General features: G+C 46.6%; 1 protein-coding gene across 1 annotated transcript in view; it reads left to right on the top strand.

Annotated features, from left to right (window-relative positions):
- Window positions 1-12,761: 12,761 nt before the first annotated feature.
- Window positions 12,762-25,675, top strand: part of DPY30 (dpy-30 histone methyltransferase complex regulatory subunit) — a 53,105-nt gene continuing 40,191 nt past the window's right edge. Inside the window, exons 1-3 of the mRNA XM_082251247.1 lie at window positions 12,762-12,856; window positions 12,942-12,992; window positions 13,070-13,117. Coding sequence (XP_082107373.1) covers window positions 12,954-12,992; window positions 13,070-13,117 — 87 coding nt within the window. The 5' untranslated portion in view covers window positions 12,762-12,856; window positions 12,942-12,953. The remainder of the gene's footprint in view (window positions 12,857-12,941; window positions 12,993-13,069; window positions 13,118-25,675) is intronic.

The raw sequence follows: 25,675 nt of genomic DNA, 5'->3' as shown, positions 1-25,675 counted from the left end.
TCCTCCTGGGACCTAGCTTCCTGCCCAAAGACCCCCTGTCACATGTTCCCCTCCTATTTATTTCCAATCCCAGGATGCATTGCAGGAATGCCCTCCTGCTGGAACTGACACAAAACAGAGTGTGCCACTGGCTAGGCTCCCTCCACTGTCCAATAAGGTCCCTCAGGGTCATAGATATGTTTTACCTAGCAAGGGTGCTACATAAGAGAAAAAGAAGAGATCATTCTAAATGCAGGTAAGAGACTCCACTCTAAAGATACTAAATCTTATGTCTGACATGTGCAGACCCTTTGAATGACAAGTTATTGTGAAAACCAGTTTGTTTTTTGTTTTTTCTGTAATAAGGGAAATGGTAACTTTTTAAACAGGCGAAAGAATCTGGAAATGTTAACATTCAATAAAATAATTACTTCCTGGGTAATGTGATGTGAATAGGGAATGTAGGTTTGTAGGCTTCCAAGACACAATCATCAAATACACGAGTTAGGCCCTTTTCACACGGGCTTTCCGATCAGGTTCGCCTGTCAGTTTTCCAGGCGAACCTGATCGGACCCTCCATTCACCTATATGGGGTGGCAGTTGTCACCAGTGACATCTCTGCTGACACTTGCCACTATCCGATCCTGTTCCCCAAATCCAGATGGTGACCCTATTTTCCATCCATCTGAAGGATCAGATTTGATGGGATCGGATGAAAACAAACAGGCGGTCCATTTTCATCCGATCCTCCTATAGAAGAGAGCGGGACTCTAACAGGTCTGTCTCTGCACAGTGAGTGGAGAAGGACCTGTCATCTGCCTGCTCAGCGGGAATCAATGGATCGATCCCCCTGCTGAGCAAAGCAGAGTCTGCCGAGGGGATGGCTCGTGTGAAAGGAGCCTAAGCAAGTGGAAAATGCGTCAAGGGTTTTGCGTATATGTGTGTGCACTCACACATCCCATCATATAGCTATCAATCCACCTATATTCCGCATTTGCTTGGGTGTTTGAAGTGTACACAGCTTTAGTAGATCAGTATCATAATCTGGAGGGAAAAAAAAAATTCTAATACAACAGGTTCCAGCTTTCATTTTTTTTATCACACTACCAATGGGAAATGCTAAAAAAAATTATATTTAGTTCCGAGCTTTACTCTAGCTAGAACAGGTAGCAGCACCATGACATGTATTGGAGAGCTTGTCAGAAACATGTAAATACACATCCTTATTGTAGTCTTACCTTCCATAATCCTGACACAGATTTCAGCTCCTACACCAAACTGAGGCCACCCTCCCTCTATTGTGACCAGATGGTTGGTTTTTACAATGCTGGTTTCTATTGTTTCAATGTTCATTGGTTGGATTGTGCGCAAGTTGATAACCTAGAAAAGGACAAGGATTTCATTTCAAGTTTAAAAGTTATAACAACAAGTAGTACAAACTGTATGCTACAGAAAATATTTTAGCTAAACTTACCCTTTAACCACAAAAGCACATGATGTACAGTACTGTGCAAAAGGTTTAGGCAGGCGTGAAAAAATGCTGTAAATTAGGAATGCTTTCAGAAATAGAAGTGTTTATAATTAATTTGTATTAATTAAGAAAATGGAAAGTAAATTAACAGAAGAGAAATCCATATGTCAGGGAACTTACCACAAGAGAGCTGGATCTGCCACCTACACTAATGCAATGGCGCATAGAAATTCACCAGCGCTACGGCGCATGCGCGAATGCACATATGCGGCGAAGATTCAGGCGCCAGTGCGAACGCAAGACATGATGATTGTTGGCGCCCAGTGGCCTATTTAAACCAGCCTGCTCCAGCCATTAGTTGCTGGATGATCTTCAGCTTCCCAGTGAGTTCATGTGTTCCTGTTAATGTTTACTTGGATTACCTGTTACCGACCCGGCTCTCATCTCTCCTCCTGGCTCCGACCACTGGCTTGTTTACCTACTGTGCTCCAGTCTGCTGTTCCCGTGTATGACCCCTGGCTTGCTCCTTCAGGCTCCTCTACTGCTTGATGAACTGTGTTTGACCCCTTGGCTTGACCTTGACCTCGCACCTGTCTCACGCCTGGCTACCTCCTCCGGCCACCTTCAAGGCAACCTACGTGTCTACTACCACAGATGTCACCTCTCCACCGGAGCCTGCCGCAGCCAGCGGCCCCTGTTCCTTTGGGCACAGCACTTCCTGTCTCCACCTCCAGGGGTGCCTTGCACTTAGCCACAAGGGAAGCCCTCTCAGCACCTCCGCCTCTGATCAGGTACTTGATACCATATCAAATCAATATTTGGTGTGAACACGCTTTGTCTTTAAAACAACATCGATTCAATCTAGGTACACTTGTACACAGTCCACTTCCGGACCGCCCACTGTATATACAGTGGGTACGGAAAGTATTCAGACCCCCTTAAATTTTTCACACTTTGTTATATTGCAGCCATTTGCTAAAATCATTTAAGTTCATTCTTCTTCCTCATGAATGTACACATAGCACCCCATACTGACAGAAAAACACAGAATTGTTGACATTGTTGCAGATTTATTAAAAAAGAAAAACTGAAATATCACATGGTCCTAAGTATTCAGACCCTTTGCTCAGTATTTAGTAGAAGCCCCCTTTTGTTCTAATACAGCCAGGAGTCTTTTTGGGAAAGATGCAACAAGTCTTTCACACCTGGATTTGGGGATCCTCTGCCATTCCTCCTTGCAGATCCTCTTCAGTTCTGTCAGGTTGGATGGTAAACGTTGGTGGACAGCCATTTTTAGGTCTCTCCAGAGATGCTCAATTGGGTTTAAGTCAGGGCTCTGGCTGGGCCATTCAAGAACAGTCACGGAGTTGTTGTGAAGCCACTCCTTCGTTATTTTAGCTGTGTGCTTAGGGTCATTGTCTTGTTGGAAGGTAAACCTTCGGCCCAGTCTGAGGTCCAGAGCACTCTGGAGAAGGTTTTTGTCCAGGATATCCCTGTACTTGGCCGCATTCATCTTTCCCTCGATTGCAACCAGTCGTCCTGTCCCTGCAGCTGAAAAACACCCCCACAGCATGATGCTGCCACCACCATGCTTCACTGTTGGGACTGTATTGGACAGGTGATGAGCAGTGCCTGGTTTTCTCCACACATACCGCTTAGAATTAAGGCCAAAAAGTTCTATTTTGGTCTCATCAGACCAGAGAATCTTATTTCTCACCATCTTGTAGTCCTTCAGGTGTTTTTTAGCAAACTCCATGCGGGCTTTCATGTGTCTTACACTGAGGAGAGGCTTCCGTCGGGCCACTCTGCCATAAAGCCCCGACTGGTGGAGGGCTGCAGTGATGGTTGACTTTCTACAACTTTCTCCCATCTCCTGACTGCATCTCTGGAGCTCAGCCACAGTGATCTTTGGGTTCTTCTTTACCTCTCTCACCAAGGCTCTTCTCCCCCGATAGCTCAGTTTGGCCGGACGGCCAGCTCTAGGAAGGGTTCTGGTCGTCCCAAACGTCTTCAATTTGAGGATTATGGAGGCCACTGTGCTCTTAGGAACCTTAAGTGCAGCAGAAATCTTTTTGTAACCTTGGCCAGATCTGTGCCTTGCCACAATTCTGTCTCTGAGCTCTTCAGGCAGTTCCTTTGACCTCATGATTCTCATTTGCTCTGACATGCATTGTGATCTGGAAGGTCTTATATAGACAGGTGTGTGGCTTTCCTAATCAAGTCCAATCAGTATAATCAAACACAGCTGGACTCAAATGAAGGTGTAGAACCATCTCAAGGATGATCAGAAGAAATGGAAAGCACCTGAGTTAAATATATGAGTGTCACAGCAAAGGGTCTGAATACTTAGGACCATGTGATATTTCATTTTTTTTTTTTTAATAAATCTGCAACAATGTCAACAATTCTGTGTTTTTCTGTCAGTATGGGGTGCTATGTGTACATTCATGTAGCAAATGGCTGCAATATAACAAAGAGTGAAAAATTTAAGGGGGTCTGAATACTTTCCGTACCCACTGTATATATTTATATATATATATATATGTGTGTGTGTGTAGCAGGTTTTCCAGGCATTGAGACTGATGTGGGTCTGCCAACATTACCGGTTACCTCTCCAGCCCATGTGAGCTGCGACCCTGGGTGTGAGAACTGAGACAACTCCGGCATCTTTGTTTTGTGGTTATATTGTATTTAAGGGAGTGGGAGAAGGGAATGAGTGGGATACTTCTTTAGGCTCAACTAGGTAAAACTTGGGACTTTATCCACAAAAAATGTCTGTTAACGCTGCCTTGATGCCAGCCAACGCTGGCCAATGCTCACTGACGCTTATAACTCACTGTAACTTGAAAGAAGTGCTGAATCCTCGACTTTAAGTCCAAAAGACCCAGGACTGTAGAGTATGAAACTGCTGACCCTGCAAAGTCACTGACTACTCCCTCCAGCCTTGCACTGGCTTGAGGTAGCTTGTTGTGAATTCCTGTATGGCTGCAACTCTTAACTGGTACTCTGCACAATTCAGGGCCCAAACTGCAGGCGCCCCCTTTAACATTTAACTCTTCAGGGTCCACTGACTATGTACCTCCTCTGTTACTTCAGGGTCCTCAACCTAGGTACCCCCTTTCCAACTAGCTGACACTGGATCCCAGAACCTCCTCCGGAGCGGTCTCCTCTAACACTTTAGGCAGACCCCCAGGGGCAATCCTCAGTACTGTGTAGGCTTTCCTGGGACTGGACCCCTCTCGCTCTCCGCTGGTTCTCGGCACACCGGATCCCCTCAGCTCAACACAGCACTCTCTGGATTCTTAGACGACACCCCGAGACATCCACTTCATCAGACAGGATGAGAGACAGCCGTTCTCTCCCTCCTGGGACTCTGCTCCCACCAAAGACGCCCTCTTCAGACTTATACTTTCCCCCAGAATTCTCTGCAGCAGAATCTGCCTCTTGGGGTAGATACAAGCCTGAATGTATCTCTGATTGGGTTTCCTCCACTGCCCTATCAGAAGCTTCCAATAGAGCCAGTGGGGAGACTCCCCTTCTCAGAAGACACACTTGGGAGCCATGACAACCTACCTGACAGAAAGGAACATGGCCCTGCTGTTAAGCAAACAAGGCCTACTATGCATTTACCTAGCACCTACCTGTAGGGTGCTACATATGTCATTACTTTGACGTTAAATACCGGGGTTATGGCAGCAGCTAGCTACCATAACTCTGGTATTTTTTTATACAGTGGGCGGTTTGGCATCCGATAAAAGTGGTCCCGGCAGTGGATTCACCACAGGATCACTTTTATAGGCAGCGGGAGAGGTGACCTCTCCTCCCTTCCGCCGCTTTCTGGTTGTTTCCCTGCTTACCGGAGCAGTCAGTAAAGGGGGAAACAATCTCATCCCCTGGAGCGATGGGCAGGAAGTAGAGTGAAGGCAAGATGGTACCCACTCGACTCTATGCCCTGTGGATGCAGGCTGCCTTAGATCCCTCTGTCTTTTCATGTAATTCCAGACAGACTCCATGTTGAAATCAGGGCTCTGTGAGAGCCAAACCATCACTTCCAGGACTCGTGGATTCCAGGATTCTTCTTTATACTGAAGGTACAGTAAGTCCCCTACATACGAACATTCAACTTGCGAACTTTCAAAGAAGCAAACGTGTTTGCATTACCAATCCTGTAAAGCTAGGTAAAGACGTTTTTTTTTTTTTCATTCAACCCAGCGGGCTAAATGAAAACAAAATGACAGATTGCTGTACTAACACAAGCAATGTTGGTGCAGCGATCTCCCCTGCTGTGCCTGTGCGTTCTGACAGAAGGCCTCCCTCCACCTGAACACACTGATCAGCGCTCCAGTCTTTGTCTGCGAGCACTGATCTTTGGTTACGATCAAGCTCCCGAAACGGCACTTGTCCGCAAGAAGGGGACTTATTATAGTTCTTATGTTTTCTGTTCTGTTTTGTATGTTTTTATGCATAGAACCTGGAAATAAGGCATAGGACGTGGAAACATAGTTTACTCAACTATGCAGAAAAACATAGGTTCTGGGGTGCAGAAAAATGGCAGCAGATGCATTGGGTTGAAAAAAGAAAATCAGGTGCGCTAAATTCACATATGTCACACGTCAAGACTTGGGTGTGACACTATAATGAGTGACCAACCAACCTCTGCAGTGTGTACCTTTAGTTGATGTGCACTAAGAGGGTATATGGTATTACCAGATACCCTGGTGCTAGCAAATGAAAAGTGATGGATGAAGTAATAGTTATTCAATGTGATAATATCAACATAATCAAATGGTGCTTCACAAATAATTCAGAGAGGAGCGCCGCGCCGTCATCGTTGGTCGCCGGACCGCACTGCAGGTGGTCTCGGCCTCTATTACTGGAATTGGTTTTTGTGATTCGGAACTGACCGTCTAAATGTAAGTGCATTTACTTTTGTTAAATGAAACCACCCAAGGTACTGCACTATGGTCTGATTTATTTTCATGAGCCACAAGTTGAAGCCTCCATCCGGGATAATAGAGAGAACTCCCAGGAAGATAGAGGACCGGGATTGGGACATAATACCAAGAGTGAGACAACTTGCCCATACTTTGAGTGATCTGGTAAGAGGCCAATTTTGTCTGCACATCCCAAGGTGATCCCCGGGACCCCTAGGACATCACTGGGTTAATTATCCGCCCTTGACCTCTTTCCTATGGTAAGAGGCCAATCCCCATCAAGGTGGTGGAACCATTGCACCCTCACAGTTTTACCCAATACACGTTTGTGGATTGCATTATTATTTGTGTGGGAACTTGGGACTCGTGTACCCCTCAAGGGTGTATATACACTTTAGGTGGTTCACACTGAAGTTTTGGACTTTATTTTGAATTATTTGTGAAGCACCATTTGATTATGTTGATATTATCACATTGAATAACTATTACTTCATCCATCACTTTTCATTTGCTAGCACCAGGGTATCTGGTAATACCATATACCCTCTTAGTGCACATCAACTAAAGGTACACACTGCAGAGGTTGGTTGGTCACTCATTATAGTGTCACACCCAAGTCTTGACGTGTGACATATGTGAATTTAGCGCACCTGATTTTCTTTTTTCATTTTCATATCACCTATTGGCTCTAAGGTTGCTGCTTTTTTCACCTACCCTATCCAGCGCACTTTTTCTTCATACAGATGCATTGGGTTGTTGAGTCAAAAATTAAAATATTTAGCTGCAGCAAAAGGCAGTTTGTTTGCCAAAGGCCTGGAGAGTGGTACAATAATGAATGTCTGCAGGCAACAGTGAGGCATAGTGGAGGTTCCTTGCAAGTTTGGGGCTGCATTTCTGCAAATGGAGTTGGAGATTTGGTCAAGATCAATGGTGTCCTCAATGCTGAGAAATACAGGTAAATACTTATTCATCATGCCATACCATCAGGGAGGCATGTGATTGGCCCCAAATTTGTTCTGCAGCAGGGCAATGACCCCAAACTTACAGCCAATGTCATTAAGACTAAATATAATAAACCCTGCACTATGGTGTGTGTACTAAGTGTAGCTGCCTGCACTATGATTACCCTGGTGAAGAGTTAATCGCAAACCAACAAGTATGTGCGGCGCTACCCCTAAATATATGATAAAGTCCTCTGCCTGTATGTTTCTGGACCATGCAATACAGATTGTTTGCTGGATATACATGCGCATGTAGCTTGTGAAATGCGAGCATTTTTACATTGTGGGTAGCACAATGGATTTTGATGAATTTAATGAATTTACATAAATTTATTCACAAGCATGGAGCACTTATTATTTGCAATTATATGATGTATGTAGAGAACTTACTGCGCATGCGCCATGGGTTCTAACATGGCCGCTATGCGTTCCAATAGGTTTCCTAATGTGGCAGAACACGAAGCAGCTGCAGACATCTACTTGCACCCACGCAAGTCTTGAATTTTACATTTATTTTAGCAGTAAACTCACCTTACGTATATACAGAATCACAATATTACATTTGTATTATTATTGTATTCTAGTAAGTATAGCGAGAAAGAAACCTGCAGGTAGAAGGTGGCGATGGCCATCTTGGTGCCCCGCACTGCTCAGCAACAAACTGATTATATAGTGAAATAGACTATTTCACTCGGTCGCTGTGAAATGGTCTATTTCAGTATATAAAGTGAGTTTACTGCTAAAATAAATGTAAAATTCAAGACTTGCATGGGTGTAAGAAGATGTCCGCCGCTGCTTTGTGTTCTGTCACATTAGGAAACCTATTGGAACGTATAGTGGCCATATTGGAACGCATGGCACATGCACAGTAAAATGTTCTCGTCTGAACGTCACTTCCGGTTGCAGAATCTGAAAGGTAGCAGTATTCTGATAGAACACCACCTTCGTCTTCTGTCAGATATTAGGAAACCTATTGGAACGCATAGCGGCCATGTTGTAACGCATGGCGCATACGCAGTAAGTTGTTCTCTTCTGAACGTCACTTCCGGTTGCAGAATCTGATAGGTAGTGGTATTCAGATAGAACACCACCTTAATATCTGTCAGATTAGGAAACCTATTGGAAACGCATAGCGGCCACGTCCTAACACATGGCGCATGCGCAGTAAGTTGTTCTCTTCTGAACGTCACTTCCGGTTGCAGAATCTGATAGGTAGTGGTATTCAGATAGAACACCACCTTCATTTCTGTCAGATTAGGAAACCCATTGGAAACGCATAGCGGCCACGTTGGAACGCATAGAGCATGGGTGTCCAACCTTTTGGCTTCCCTGGGCCACATTGAGTGTAGAGAAATTTTCTTGGGCCGCATATAAAATATATACTATATTTAAGGTATATACACTAAGTAATAAAACGCTCCTGTGCCTCCCCCCCCCCCCCCCCCCGCACACTAATTTAACACAACTAGAGGATAATGAAATTAAATGTAATCAGTATACAGAGGTTTACTTCTTCTGAGAGATATTAAAGGAACTCTCTAACCACCATGACCACTTCAGTGATTCAGTGTTAATTTTGGCAGCAAATTTCAATTTAGTTTTAGTCTTAGTCTTAGGACTAAAATGGCATTTTAGTTTTAGTCCCATTTTAGTCTTCTGCAAGTGTTTTAGTTTTAGTCGTATTTAGTCGACTAAAACTCCAGTATATTTTAGTCGACTAAAACGCCCTACATTTTAGTCGACTAAAACTCATTTTAGTCATCTATAATCAAATGGGTGTAGTTCAATTGTAATTTGTAATGCATTATTTAAGCATTTCTCTACAATTTCCAAACTCATTATATACTACTGCTGGTCCTGGAGTGAAAAATCTAATATGTTATTATTTATGCTTTGAGCATGCACCAGTGTTAATTTTTGGCAGCAAATTTCGATTTAGTTTTAGTTATAGTCTTTTGACTAAAATGCCATTTTAGTTTTAGTCGTATTTTAGTCTTAAGACTAAAATGCCATTTTAATTTTAGTCGTATTTTAGTCACCTGAATTGTGTTAGTCGACGAAAACGTTTTAGTCGGTTTTAGTCGACGAAATTAACACTGCAGTGATTTGAAGTGGTCATGATGGTAGGAGTCAGAAACACTGCACATGCCGGGATATTTACAGTTATGTGCTGGGGGCTAGTCGCACCCCTAGCACATATGACTTAGGCAGCCAGAAAATGTCCCGTCCTTATTCATATATGTATGAATAAGGACATAACATATTATGACAAAACACAACTAGTTTTTAAAAAACATATAGCAACAATTTACACACACTAATGCACATACCTTTTCTACTTATTTTGCAGACTGCTGGCGGTTACTGCTGGCAGGTACTGCTGGTGCAGTACCTGCTGGCGGGTAATGCTGGCGGGTAATGCTGGTCATGCGGGTACTGCTGGTCATGCGGGTACTGTTGGAGGAAGCAGCGGCTGCAGCAGAGAGCAGAGCCACTGCTTCCTGTATGGCTCCTGTCACAGTCAGAGGAGGGGTGCATTTCATATCACTCCCCCTGTGACAGAGCTGGAACTATACAGGAAGCAGCGGCTTTGTCACTGACTGCAGACATCCTGTCTCCCGCAGCAGCTGGGAAATCGCACGGCACTTGCAGCCTAAACAGTGCCCATCCAATGCAGCTTCACCAGTGCATGCCCATCCAATGTAACCTGATCAGTGCCCATCCAATGCAGCCTCACCAGTGCATGTCCATCCAATGCAGCCTGATAAGTGCCCATCCAATGCAACCTCCCCAGTGCATGTCCATCCATTGCAGCCTGATCAGTGCCCATCCAATGCAGCCTCACTAGTGCCCATCCAATGCACCCTCACCAGTGTGTGCCTATCCAATGCAACCTTACTAGTGCATGCCCATCCAATGCAGCCTGATCAGTGCCCATCCAATGCAGCCTGAACAGTTAATGCCCATCCAACGCAGCCTGATCAGTGTCCATCCAATGTAGCCTCACCAGTGCATGCCCATCCAATGAAGCCTCACCAGTGCATGCCCATCCAATGCAGTCTGCAATGAAGAGAGAGGAGAGCTGCTGGATTACAGAGCGGGGATCTCCTGCTTACCCGGCGACCACTGTCATGCGAAGTCCTGCCTCCTTGACCGGCTCCTATGATAGATGTCACCAATGTGCTGTCTATCATAAGAGCTGGGCCAGGGGGCGGGGCTCTGTATGACAGTGGCCACCGGGTAAGCAGGACATCCCCGCTCTGTTTGTAATCCGGCGGCACTCGCCCCCCCCTCCCCTCGCCTCCGAGGCAACCTCTGCCTACAGGTAGTTGAAAGTCGCTGTGGCCGTGCCTCCGACTTGACTTCCTTCCTCCCCAGCAAAAAAAGATTAATTTGTCAGGGGGCAGTGCGCCGCATTGCCTGCGGTTCCGGTGTAACGTTAGAAAACCATACCCTGTGAGAAATCCATACCCACATCACTTCCTGTCAGGAACAGCTGAGCAGCGTAGCAGTGCGCATGCCCACAGCTCAGGATACGTCATTGAACAGCTGAGGAGCTGTCTAGTGCGCATGTACGGAAGGTATGGATTTTTCCCGGTAGTGTGTGTAATGTTACACCGCCTCAGCTGTTGCGGTGGTTACATTAAAGGTTACAGTAAAATAGCCCGGCAGCAATATGAGTCATCTCCGCTCCTATCCCTGTCACTTCTCTGATCTTGGCTAGTAAATATAACAGCGGCGGCGGGTGTATAAAATCTAAATCATGGAGATCTCGGCTCCGTGATTTATCTTTTCATACACCTGCCGCCGCTGTTATATTTAGTAGCCGAGATCAGAGAAGTGACAGGGATAGGAGCGGAGATGACTCATATTGCTGCTGAGCTGTTTTACTGTAAACGCCACAAGTGTAACGTTACACACACTGCCGTGAAAAATCCATACCCTCCGAGCATGCGCACTAGTCAGCTCCTCAGCTGTTCAATGACGTAGGTGCACCGGAAGTGACGGGGGTATGGATTTTTTACGGGTATGGTTTTTTTCACGGAACACCGGTGTTCCGTGAAAAAACCATACCCATGAGAAAACCATGCCCTCGCCACTTCTGGTGCATCTACGGAGGGTATGGATTTCTCACAGTAGTGTCTGAAACTTTACACTTGCCGCGGTTACATTAAAACAGCTCCTCTGCAATATGAATCAGCTCCGCTCCTACCCCTGTCACTTCCCTGATCTCGGCTAATAAATATAAAAGCGGATCACGGAGCCGAGATCTCTCGTTTCATACACCCACCGCCGCTTTTATATTTATTAGCCAAGATCAGGGAAGTCACAGGGATAGAAGCGGAGATGACCCATGTTGCAGCCGAACTGTTTTAATGTAACCGCTGCAAGTGTAACATTACACACAGTGCCGTGATAATTTCATACCCTCCGAGCATGCGCACTTGTCATCTTCTCTGCTGTTCCATGACATATCCGGGGCTCTGAGCATGCGCACTGCTATGCTGCTCAGCTGTTTCAGACAGGAAGTGACGAGGGTATGGAATTCTAACGAGGTATGGTTTTCTAACGTTACACCGGTGTTCCGTGAGAATTACCTACCCGTGAGAAAAACCTACCCCTCGTCACTTCCGGTTCACGGCACTGTATGGAATGCAGCGCTTACATTAAAACAGCTGTGCTGAAATACGAGTCATCTCCGCTCCTGTCCCGGTCACTTCCCTGCTCTCGGATAGTAAATATAAAAGCGGCGGCGGCTGTATGAAAACATAAATCACGGAGCCGCCAGCCGCTTTTATATTTACTTGCCGTGAGCAGGGAAGTGACCGGGACAGGAGCGGGGATGACTCGTATGTCAGCACAGCTGTTTTAGGTAAGTGCCGCGTCGGTAGGTTTTTTTTCACGGTACACCGTGATCGTTTTATACTAGTGCGCATGCGCACTAGTAAGCTCCTCTGTTCTGCCATTAGGTATCCGGCGCTCTGAGCATGCGCACTGCTGCGCTGCTCAGATGCTTCTGGCCGGAAGTGACGAGGGGTAGGTAATTCTCACAGGGTAGGTAATTCTCACGGAACACCGGGCCGCAGGTTGGACATGCCTGGCATAGAGCATGCGCAATAGGTAATTTTGTTTGCAACGTCTCTTCCTTTGCATTTTCACATGGGTTGCGTTTTCTGATAGAACAACAGTCAATTAACCACAGCTCATGGAATTCTGCTAGAGAACGGCTGATCAAACTGTGCCCAATATGTGATACATGAATAGAACCCTAACATCCCACAACAAAGATGGCACATCTAGGGGCCTATCACAGCTCCTCCTACAAACCGTGACTCGGAGCTGCTCTGCTATTGGTCAGGCGTTCGGCGCTTGTCAATAGGCAAGAGGGCGGGGAGAAGGAAGTGTACGTTTGGGTTGCCATATCGCCGAGCAGCTTCCGGTGCATGCGCTGTGCTGCCCGCGGTAGTGAGGTATGTATGGAGGCGCTTGTTGTGTGTTGTCTTACACACGGTGTGGTGTTCCGATAGTGAAGTGCTGTCGTTGTGTGTCGTACAGGTGTGATAAGCGATGGAAGCCGAGCAGAGCACAGAGGGCGGACAGAGCCAGGTAAATGTGTGTAATGCAGAGCAGAACTCACCCCGCCGTGTTCCCTGAACACTGCTGACCGCTGTTTTGTTTTACAGGTTTCGGAAAACCCCCATTCAGAATATGGGCTCACTGAGAATGTTGAGGTACCAGGCCATAGCTGCCTTGAAGCTCTGAGTGATCATATCCATTAGCAGTCCCTGTGTGTGCGCTCTGTGCTCCCTTGTAGTCCCTAGACACCCTCCAATCATGCATGGCCTACCCGGTGTTGTAGTTGTGTGGTTAGCAACGCTCTACCTTGTTGTTGTGATTAACCCTTACCTCCAAATCCTGCGCCTGCTATCCTAGGGTGTCCAAAACCAGAAATGTCATATATTGCAGCTTGCTAATTATGAGATGTGATGGCTGCATCAGTTTTCTTGGGCTTTTTTTACCCACTTTGTTTTAAGCTGATTAACCAGTAACACACTTCCTGTATAAGAGAGACCCAACTGGATAAAGGAGCACAGGAGGCACAGCAGCATTGTCTTGGGGGAGGGGGAAGTGTTAAATGTATTAGCATATTTAGATACACTTAACAAATTGAAGCCAAGCTCCAGCTCACACTTTAACCGGTTGCCGACCGCCGCACGACTATATACTGCGGCGGTCAGCCCCGGCCAGGCAGAGTGACGTATGGATACGTCACTCGCCTGTCACTGACTTGCGAGCCAATTGCGGGCGCGCGCCCGCCGCGGCTCGTTCACAGACAAGTCAGTGCGTGTGACCGACGGACTCGATGTCCGCCGGTCACACTACGATCGCTCCTGTGAAGGGAGAAAGGTGGAGCGGCTTATGTAAACAAGCCGCCCGTCATTCTCCCTGGTGTAAAAATGAAGATCGGACGGTTCTACTATGTAGGACCGTTGATCTTTGTTTTTACACCAATAGCAATGTCCCTGCACAGTTAGAATCACGCCCCTAGGACACACTTAACTCCTCCCTGTCCAATAAAGTTAACCCCTTCCCCGCCAGTGTCATTTTTGCAGTAACAGTGCATATGTATAGCACTGATTACTGCAGTAATGTCACTGGTAACCCCAAAAAATGTCAGTCAAGGGTCCGATCTGTCTGCCGCAATGTCGCAGTACCGAAAAAAAATCGCAGATCGCCGCCATTACGCGTTAAAAAAAACACCAAAAATGACAGAAAAATTCCCTTAGTTAGTAAACGCAATAACTTTTGCGCAAACCAATCAAAATACGCTTATTGTGAATTTTTTTACCAAACATAGGTAGCAGAAAACAAATTTTTACATTTTTTTGGGGGGAATTTCATATAAAAAAAAATGTGAAAAATATTGTTGTTTTTTCAAAATTTACGCTCTTTTTTTGTTTATAGCGCAAAAAATAAAAATCGTACAGGTGATCAAATACCACCAAAAGCAAGCTCTGTTTGTGGGAAAAAAAGGATGTAAATTTCGTTTGGGTATGGCGTCGCATGACCGCGCAATTGTCAATTAAAGTCGCACAGCGTCGAATCGCAAAAGGTGGCCCAGACGTAAGACAGCAAAATCCTCTAGTGGTAAAGTGGTTAAGCTGATTAACCAGTAACACACTTCCTGTATTAGAGAGACACAACTGGATAAAGGAGCACAGGAGGCACAGCGGCATTGTCTTGGGGGAGGGGGAAGTGTTAAATGTATTAGCATATTTAGATACACTAACAAATTGAAGCCAAGCTCCAGCTCACACTTTAAAAACAGTTACAGCAGTTTTGTTTTTCTTTTTTTGGATACAGGTTTGACATGAATAAATGCTGATCAGTTTAACCCCCCCCCCCATGACCATGCCCTTATGTGATATGTCATTGCATTACTTTAACTGACAATTGCGCGGTTGTGCAACGCTCTACCCAAGTAAAATTGATGTCTCTCCCCACACACACGCACACATAGCTTTCTTTTGGTGGTATTTGATCACCTCTGTGGCTTTCGTTTTTTGAGCTATAAACGATATATATATAATATATATTCGTAATCGACCGATTATCGGCAACGCCGATATATCGAGGGCGATATGCACTTTGCCCGATATATCGGAATCGGCCTTTTGATTTACTATTGCCGATTATTTCGGGAAAGTGCTTGTACCAGGGTGATGCCTGCAGCTAAAGGCATTACCCCAGTACCGGTGTCCAAAGCCGACGGTCGGCTGTCTTGTAATGACAACCGATGTGGCTGAGAAGCTGCTCGGTTGTCATTTCAAGGAGCAGGAGGGGACGTCCGTTCCCCCCCCCCCCCCCCGCCCTCCTGTCCCACCGGGAGACCCGGGCATCCTACCTTCACCACCGCCGTCTGACTGGGTCTCTATTTCTTTGTATTCTGCGCCGCTGAGTACCCGGAAGTGATGTCATGACATCACTTCCGGGTACTGGCGGCGCCAAATTCAAAAAATTGACAGCATTCAAAATAGCCAAACTTGGAGTTTTGAATGCTTTTAAGTGCAGAGGAGGGGTTTGGACCCCCCCAGATAGACATAAAAAAAAAAAAAAAAAAATATATATATATATATATATATATATATATATATATATATATATATATATATATATATATATATATATATATATATATATATTAAAACCTTGGATTGCGAGCATAATTCGTTCCGGAAGCATGCTTGTAATCCAAAACACTCTTATATCAAAGCAAATTTCCCCATAAGAAATAATGGAAACTCAGATGATTTGTTCCACAACCATTTTTTCGTAAGTCCATATACAAAGATTATAGCATTGCATGGTTGTGTAACCATAAAATGTCCATCCACAAATAGCCGCTTCCACAAGGGGATTAGAAGCGAAATCCAGGAGGAGCTACAGAGTATAAAAGAGAAGAGAGGCGCCTCTAAGTGTAGCAATATGGTTCCATTTAATGAAGGTACAACATTTAGCAACTCACATGGTTGATGAATAAAACAGGCACATCTAAGTATGCAGGAATCTGGATAAAGCTGTCCACATAGACTATCTTCTGCACCGCCGGCTGCCAGTCTGTAATCCTGACCGGGAAGACCACCCTGCAGTAAAGTGATCTGAAAGCGAGGGGCAGCATGGAAGGGATGACGTAGATGGCGGTGCGGAGGGCGGTCTATGTGGACAGCTTTACCCCGGATGCCTGCATCCTTAGATGTGCCTGTTCCAATCATCAACCATGTGAGTTGCTAAATGTTGAACCTTCATTAAATTTAACCATATTGCTACACTTAGAGGCGCCTCTCTTCTCTTTTATACTCATTTTATACTCAGCTGTGACTTAAGGCTACTTGTATATCAAGACATCGCTTGTATATCAAGTCAAAATTTATTTGAAAATTTTGCTTGTCTTGCAAAGCGCTCTTAAACCAAGTTACTCTCAAACCAAGGTTTTACTATATGTGTGTGTGTATATGTATGTATGTATATATATATATATATATATATATATATATATATATAGTCCGAAAATATCGGCAGATATCCAATGACCAAAATATCGGTGGTAAAAAAAACGATATCAGTCGATCCCCCCCCCAAAAAAAAAAAAAATTATATATATATATAATATATTTTTGCTTTCTAATACAAATTTAGGTCAGTATATGTATTCTGCTACATGGTTTTTGGTGAACAAAAACGCAATAAGTGTGTATTGATTTGGTTTTCTCAAAAGTTAGCTTCTACAAACTGGGATATTTAATTTTTATTTGTTTTTTACTAGTATTGGCGGCGATCAGCGACTTGTAGAGGGACAGCGAAAATTGTGATGGACAAATCAGACACTAAGTGACACTTTTGATACTTTTTTGGGGACATATGCACTGTTCCTTTTCTAATGATACGGGCTGGGAAGAGGTTACATGAGGGGTGAGCAAAGGGCTAACTGTGTCTCTAGGGGGTGTTTGCTAACTGTAGGGGGAGACAGAGTTCTGTGTTCCTGCTTAGCAGAAACACATGATCTGTCTTCCCTACTAACAAAATGGCGGTTTGTCTTGTTTACATAGGCAGACCGTTCTGCTTCTGTCGGGAACGGCGATCTGGAGCAGAGCGGTCTTATGCAACGTGTTTGCATAATATCACTATGCTTGGTCCTTCATGTTACTGCACAGAAGTGCACAGATTTGAATGAAGTGTTGGTACACTTCAAATAAAGTTCCTTTAGAAAAAAAAAAAAGAGCAATGTGATACAAATAAAACAAGCCTTGACCCACCACACTGCCCTGCAGCCTAAAACGCTATTCAGGCAGCAGTAGTTTGGGCAGCAGATCAGCGTGAACAGGCCTTAAATGTATCAAAATATGCTAGTTCATCTAACAGTTCTCTACCCCAGACTGACAATGCTGCTCTCCATCCGACGTGGGGGCACTCTCTAATGCAGGAGGTCTGTTAATGGCCAGGCACAGAGGGAAGGCAGCCGCAAAAGGAACTAATGCAGCCACCACATCTAATGATTGGGAACCTGCAATATATTACGTTGCTGGTTTTGATTTTAATACCGCTTTAAAGCTGAACTCTGGATAAAAGAAATGGACAAAGACTTTGTCTAGGGGGAACAGAAAAAGCAACAATACTTCTGTATCCCACGGGGATCCCAACGGGGGCTCTTCTCTCAGTGATCTAGGTTGTGGGCAGGCCTTCACCATTCTCGCTGCAGTGCAGGATTGCTGGTCCTGGGGTGTACGAAATGATGTCCGAGCATGCTAGTGACAGAACAGCAAACGGAAGCAGCTTCAGGGGTGGTGCAGCTCAGAGGTAACAAAATTGCCTTTTTCTCCAGTAGTCTGTCCAGGACAGCACAGGAGATATAGGCTCCACCTCCGGAGACAGGAAACGCAAAGGATCAGGTGAATACGGGGCGGACACCCACCATCTTCCCCAGTCTTTTGTTTCCTCCCCGGAGGAGGAGGCAGGTGTGGAGCTCTGCTGTACCTGTCATGGTCAGAGGGCCTTGAAGGAGGTCAGCGGTGGGGGCCCCCGGTGGTCTACGAGGCCATGTCTGGCGCATTTCCTCCTGAAGCCCGGGGAGGGCTATGTCTGATGCCTGCTATGATGGGGAGTCCAGTCTTCATACCGAGGACTTCCGCATCAGGGAGACGTGTGCGCAGGCCTTGAGTTCCGGCCTTTGGAGCGCATTGGAGGAGGGTGGGGCTTCCGGCGCATCACTTCCGGTTCCGGCTCTCACAGCGGTGATGACGCCGGAGCCATGGCGGTTTATTTGAACTGCTAAAAGTGCTCCAAGTCCGCGAGACTTCCCTGGGCAGAACGCAACGGCAGGATGCTGCAGGAGGAAGAGGCCTCTCTCATAGAGACTGCAGGACACAGCAGTGGTGGCGCCATCCCAGCCCAGGTAGGTGTCACAAGGGTAGGCTACCTACTAGGCTGGGAGAGGGGGGGTGAGTACGGGGGGTGAGTACAGGGACCCATAAAATGCTGTGATTTCCCCTGTTTGTTTTTTACTCCCCCCCCCCCCCCCCCCCCTCAAAGCGGAGTCCGGGCTAAAGAGCCTAGGAACTCTGGCGTAGCTTCTCTGGCAGGGGGAGGGGGTGGCTATTGTAGTTTATCCCCCCTCCTTGTTTTTTTCTGTTAAGGGTCTCACTATTTCCTTGTTTTTTCTCCCCCCTCTTCTCGTCTTCAGGCTCAGCCCAAAGACACAGAGAACCCGGCAGGGAGGAAAAGATGCCCGGCCTGTGCTGCTAAGTTTAAGGAGGGCTGGAATAAACCCCTTTGTAAACCCTGCATAGACAAGTTGGTCTATAAGGAGTCAACAGGGTCATGCAAGGAGTTAATCTCAGGAGTCCAAAAGGAGATGAAAGCGATTAAATCTATGCTGTCTAACAGAGACCCCCAAACAGCCAGCAGAAGCCCCCCTAGTTTCAGCCCCAGAGGAGGGTGTAGAAACAGAGGCAGAGGACTCGGATTCCCTTGAAGAGCTTAGTGAGGCAGCTTCTTCCAGGGAGGTCCTTGAGTTAGGGACTAAATCGCCTTGGTATAAGTTATCACTAGAGGAAGTTGATGCTTTACTAGGAGTGATTTATGAGACCTTAGAAATTAAAGAAGAGCAGGTCTCTCTGTCCCTACATGACAAAATGTACCAAACACTGAAAGAAACTCAGTCTAGGGTGTTTCCGGTACATGACACTTTGTCGAACTCCATTAAGAAGGAGTGGGTGGAGCCTGAAAAGAAGCTGTTTTTCCCAAAAAACTTAGAGGAGGTTTCCCTTTAACGAGGATCCCTCTTGCATTTGGAACAAGGTTCCCAAGCTGGATGCAGCCTTCTCAATGCGTCAAGTCTACAGACCTGGCCTTTGAGGATATGGGTGTCCTTAAAGAGCCTATGGACAAGAGAATAGAGGTTCTACTCAAAAGGTCATGGGAGGCAGTTGTGGCCATAGCTGGCTTTAAGTTAGCCATAACAGTGGTGGCCAGAAATCTGGAGGTTTGGCTGGACCAACTTAAAGCCCATCTGGAAGGAGGGACTTCCCTTAAAGAGATTCTGGATTCCCTTCCTATGCTGTCTAAAGCCGCCGGGTATATGGCAGACTCTTCGGCAGAATCGCCCTGGTGAACTCTTCACGTAGGGCCTTGTGGTTGAAACCCGTGGTCAGGGCACTTGGCGTCCAAGACAAAGCTCTGTGGTATTCCCTTTGAGGGGGACCTCTTATTCGGTCCAGACCTAGAGAAGGTCTTGGACCGAACGGCTGATGGGAAGAAAGCTTTTCCGGCAAAGTCCAAGAAAGCTCCAGAGCGACGTTTTTTTCATCCCCAAAGAACACAAGGGCAAGCTTCCAAGATGCCAACCACTAAAAAACAGTGGAGGAGAGGATAATAAAAGAAAAGTATTCTCTTTTCCTCTCCTAAAAAAAAAAAACCCTAAACCCCAATGACCGGGTCCCGGTGGGGGGAAGGTTGAGTCAATTCCTCCCACAGTGGGAAAGCGCGACCCAAAATGGGTTCATACTGAGGATTATCAGGGAAGGTTATCAGATCCAGTTCCAGGGTACTCCACCCGCAAGAACAGTTCTGACCTCCCCTCCCAGAGATCCCCTAAAGGCGTCAGCACTGCTGTCGCAAATCGGGGACCTTATGGACCAGAGGGTTCTTGTTCCAGTGCCCCAAGAAGAAACAAATATGGGTTTCTACTCGCACGTCTTTGTGGTGAAAAAGCCGTCGGGGAATTTTCCTCTAATCCTGAAACTAAAAACCTCTGAACAGATGGGCGACCTACAAGAAATTCTGCATGGAAACCATCTTTACGGTGAAGGCCATGCTCCCCCCCCCCCCCCCCCCCAAATTGCTTTATGGCTTCCCTGGATCTAAGGGATGCCTATCTCCATATCCCGATTCAGAAGAAGTCTCAAAAACTTTTAAGAATAGCGATAAACTGGGGGAGTGCTGTTCGCCATTTGCAGTTCTTCTCCCAGGATTTTCACCAAAGTTCTGGCAGAAGCACTGGCTCCCTTAAGACTAAGGGGAATCTCAGTCATTCCTTATCTGGACTACCTTTTATTTTTTGCCCACTCCTTTCCCCAGTTGCAAGAGGACTTACGGGGAGCTACCCTGTTCTTGGAGGACCTGGGTTGGTTAATCAACAGGGACAAATCCAACCTGATCCCAACACAAGAGTTGTGCTATCTGGGGTACAGGATAAATTCAATAGAGCAAAAAGTTTTTCTCACTCACTGTCCATCAGGACAGCTATGTCAGGCCTAGGGTTCCTTGGGCAAGGGCCCACTTTCGGTGTCTCCAGGCCAACATCCTAGAGTTTGGGATGGGAGACAACAATCCTTGGACAAGACCATCCATTTATCCCCAAAAGCCAAGCAATCGCTCTGGTGGTGGAGGAAAGAAGGGAACCTCTGGGGGGGCCTTCAGTGGTCCTTCCCAATATCCGTCCGGATAACTACGAATGCCAGTTCCTGGGGCTGGGGAGCCCACTGGGGAACAAGGATGGCCCAGGGAGCATGGTCCAGGAGGGAATCTCGAGAATCGGCAAACTGGAGAGAACTGCGGGCAATCTGGGAAGCCCTAAGATTTTTTTTTTTCCAAAGACCTGAACGGCCACCATGTACAAGTCCTATCGGACAATGTGGTGGCGGTCGCTTATGTCAACAAACAAGGAGGGACACGGTGCCCGTCCTTGATGCAGCTAACGGCGAACCTTTTTTCCTGGGCAGAAGCGAACCTAAGCTCTATTTCCGCAGTCCACCTAAGGGGTGTGGACAACGAGATGGCAGATTTTCTAAGTCGCCATCGGGTATTGGAATCGGAGTGGTCCCTAAACAGGGAAGTCTTCCAGTTGGTGACCCAGAGATGGGGCCTTCCAGACAGATCTGTTCGCCAGCAGAATGAACAACAAAGTCCCAAGGTACTTTTGTTTGGAGAAAGGCGGAGGAGCCATAGGGCTGGATGCCTTAGTTCAGGAGTGGACGTTTCAGCTGAGTTATGCCTTTTCCCCCATTCAAGCGGATTCCTCTTGTTCTAAAGAAGTTCATCCAGGAGGATACCACCTTAATCCTGGTAACCCCGTTTTGGCCAAACAGGCCTTGGTTTTCATCCCTGTGGCGTCTAGCAGTAGCCCCCCCCCCCCTCATGTTCCCAGAGAGGGAAGACCTGCTATCCCAGGGCCCGATACAACTGCCAAAAATCTAGAGAAGTTGGCGGCCTGGTATCTGAAGAAGGTCTTTTGAAGTAAAAGGACTTTCAGATAAAGTGATCCGCACAATTCTTTCTAGTAGAAAGAAGGTCACCCAGGCAATTTGTTTTAAGTATTGGAAAAATTTTTGTTCTTGGCTAAAAACCGATAACAGGGAGGTCGGTATTCCAGCCATTCTTGAATTTCTGCAGGAAGGTGCAGACAAGGGACTGGCCGTTAGCACTTTAAAAGTACAAGTAGCGGCATTATCAGTGTTTCTGGAAAAGTCCCTGGCTTTAGAACCTTTAGTGATGAAGGTTCTTCAAGGGATTATCCAGAATGAGACCAATTCCATTTAAGGTTCTTCCTGAATGGGATTTGTCAATAGTACTACAGGGTTGGATAAAACTTTCGCAGGACATAGACCTGTCGTTGAAGTATATTACCCTTAAGACAGCCTTTCTGGTGGCAATTTCTACAGCCAGGCGCATTAGTGAGTTACAGGCGCTTTCAGTTAAGGAACCTTTTTTTCAGATTTTTGAAGACCGGTTGGTGGTACGTACAGATCCAGGATTCCTACCTAAAGTGGCTTCCAGGTTCCACAGGGTCCAAGAAATGGTATTACCATCCTTCTATTCCTCCCCTTCCAATCCAAGGGAAGCAGAGTTTCATCTTTTAGATGTCAGGGCCTGTGTGTTAAGCTATCTAGAGTTGTCTAAGAGCTTTAGAAAATCCAATGCTTTATTTGTAGTGCATTCAGGGAAAAATAAGGGGCAGCAGGCTTCAAAGAATACTATAGCCAGGTGGATTAAACAGGCGATAGTCAACGCTTATAGAAGTTTAGACAAAGCGTGCCCTTTTTCTCTGTTGGCCCACTCCACGAGGGCGTTATCTACCTCTTGGGCGGAGCGAGCAGGGACGACACCAGAACAAATTTACAAAGCAGCCACCTGGTCTAGCTTCTTGACATTTATCAAGCACTACAGACTGAACCTTCTGTCTGCACAAGATCAAGCGTTTGGAAGGAAGGTCCTCCAGTCGGTAGTCCCACCCTAATCTGGTAAGTTCTCGTTGATCTCTCCTGTGCTGTCCTGGACAGATGACTGGAGAAAGAAAAACCGGAGTTAGACTTACCGGTAACTCTGTTTCTAGGAGTCGTCCAGGACAGCAGGGATTCCCTCCCTATATGCTGTTATAACCATGGGTGAGTGTTTTTTGTCTTGTTGCAGATGCCATGTCCGGGGAGTTGTCGGATAAAGACTGGGGAAGATGGTGGGTGTCCGCCCCTTTATTCACCTGATCCTTTGTGTTTCCTGTCTCCGGAGGTGGATCCTATATCACCTGTGCTGTCCTGGACGACCCCTAGAAACAGAGTTACCGGTAAGTCTAACTCTGGTTTTTCTCTTTCATTCATTGACAGACACAGCCCTGGATCTTCATCTGATCTGATTGGGTTATACTGCCCCCTACAGGAGTAGGACACTAGGCAGAAAGTCTTGCTACACCTATGGGCATTCCCAGGGGGTATACTCCCTCTCTCTGCTATAGGTACTCCGTTTTTTTTTTTTTTTCCTGCCTAGTCAGGAGTAAGGACCTAGTTTCTTGCTGGGATCTCTGGTCCTTGCAAAGGGTTTTTTTTTTCCTGTGAGATCTATAATTAACTGCAGGACTGGACAACGGGCTGGATAATCTAGATCCAGTGGTCATTCCAGTCTGGCTAGTGAGCGCGCACAGACCTCAGCTCCGTGCTAGTTTGGCCACGACATAGCCCCACTGGACAGGGGTTGGCCTGCGAGTTAAACGCCTTACGAGATCGTATACGACTGGGTCTCGTCCCGAGTCGCAGCAGTCCTGGCCAACAGCCCCTCCATTTTGATGGTGAGGGGTTCTGTCTGGACCGGTGCCTGTCTGGTTCCTGGTATGGTGGGTAGTCTTCCCTCAGAGGTTTTTGGGGTGGACGTGGGCCCATCTATGGGACAGTCAGACCTCCGGGTTCCCCTCCTTCCCGTCAGACACCCCCCTCATCCCCCTGGTGCTGACTCCTGGATGCTTTCTTTTCCTGATCACTGCTCATGCAGTGCAGATTCTCCTGGTGGCTTCATGCCTGATTTCTGCAGGGTGGTGAGTTTGGTGGGGTCCTCTCCCTCTCTCCTGAGGATCGATTGGTGCTCTTACTGGCAACGGGGTGGAGCTGCCAGAGCGGTTGGGTTTGTCCCTTAGCAGTGTGTAACTTTTTTGTTGGGTCCCCCTGGTGATTTATGGAGTCTTTGGAGCACATCTCCCCCACCTAATCCCCTCTCTGAGGCTGTGGGTCCCTACCATCAATTAATACACTGATGGCAGTCCTGGAGTCTTTTGTGTCCCTGGTAGAGGTGGCTTTTGGGCAACGGGCGGGCAAAAAGCGCCCCCTGCCTCATCTGTCTCATCGGATCCTGAATCTGATTCGGCCTCCACAGACGTGGGTCACCCTGATGGGTCTGCAACCACGCACCCTGAATCCTCAGATAGTGAGGATGATTCCTCCACTTCTGCAACTGCACGTGAAAAGGCACTGGTGGATGGACTGATTTGTATCTGTGCGTGAGACCTTAAAGATGGAGGATGCATGTACCCTTTGGCACTTACAAGCCATCCACAGCGGCAAAGGTGTTCCCTTTCCCCTCCTATTGTGACAGAATTGTCCTTAAAGAGTGGGGATGGCCAAAGCGTCCCCTTGGGGTCCCTAAGCAATTTGCTAGGCGATATCCCTATGAGGAGTCCCTTCTTAAGATGTTTCCAGATTAAACAAGGCAACCATTAAGAGTCCTCGGCCTTAAAAGCGGAGTTCCACTCAATTTTTTTTAACTTACTCCAAATACAATCCCCATCCTCAATTCGCTTTTAAATGGTAACTATTTTTATTTAATTTTTTTCTAAATACCTGTAATTCCTGATTTTTGTGGAACACTTCCTGCTTTGGCCGCCTAGGCGATTAGGTCATTAGGCGCTTCCCATGTACACCTGGGATATCGGTGTCATGTATCCCAGGAGTCCATGGGAGTCACCTAATAACTAAATTTCGCACTATTTTCTGAACGGAAATGACGCGAACAGGAGTTGCTATTGCAACATGTCAGGAGCAAGGAGGGCTGCGTGGTGTCATTACCGCGCAGGCGCGAGATCAGGAGGTGCATGCTGGGTAGCCAGCGGCACCTAATCCCGTAAAGAGATACAGGCGGGCTTCAGATGCCCTAAATGGACATGGACCCTGCCACCTTCTGATATTCAGGTACTTTTATTCAATTTAAACGTAAATAAAAAAAGACTAAATTAACACTAAAGATTGCGTATAAAGTGGACCAAGTTAGAGTGGAGTCTTTAAAAAAAAAAAAAAAAAAAAATCAAATTTGGGGACCGGAAATCCGCTTTAAGGACCTGGCTGACAGGAAGGCGGAGGCCGTGGCCCTCAATATGTACACTCTAGCTGGTTCAGCACTGAGGCCGATATTCACTATTGCCCTGGTGTAGCTGACTCTGACCAAATGGGCTAAACATTTGCGCTGTGACCTGGAGGGGAAATAGCTCCCCTCTGCCTTTGCTAAGCTGGCGGGCCAGCTGGTCCAGAGGCTGCAGTTTATCTGTGATGCCTATTTGGATGCAGCTCCTCTAGTGCCTCGGCTCTCTGTTTCAGCAGTGGTCCTTCGGCGTATCTTTTGGCTCAAATGTTTTTCTGCTTTTCTGCAGGCCAGACTTCTAAAAAAAGTCCTTTCAAGGAGATCGCCTGTTTGGTGCTACCCTGGATGACATTATTAAAGGTCTCACAGGGGGGGGGAAGAGTACCTTTCTTCCACAGGCTACCAAGGGCAAGGACCCTCACCGTAGATGTGGGCCCTCCTCGGCTCATAAGAAGTGTTTTTTTTTTTTTTCTCATTCCTCAGGGTCGACTGACGGGATCGAAGCCCTTTGGGGGGCCTCCTCTGGAGGATCCAAGCGGACTTGATCTGGCAAGTCAAGAGTGGGCTTCTCCAGACCCACAGGCAAGGCCCCTTCAGTATGAAGGTGTGCCCCACCCGTA

This window comes from Pelophylax lessonae, assembly GCF_965119305.1.
Source record: "Pelophylax lessonae genome assembly, chromosome: 3".
NCBI lineage: Eukaryota > Metazoa > Chordata > Amphibia > Anura > Ranidae > Pelophylax > Pelophylax lessonae.
This window is presented reverse-complemented; position numbering and strand designations above follow the sequence as displayed.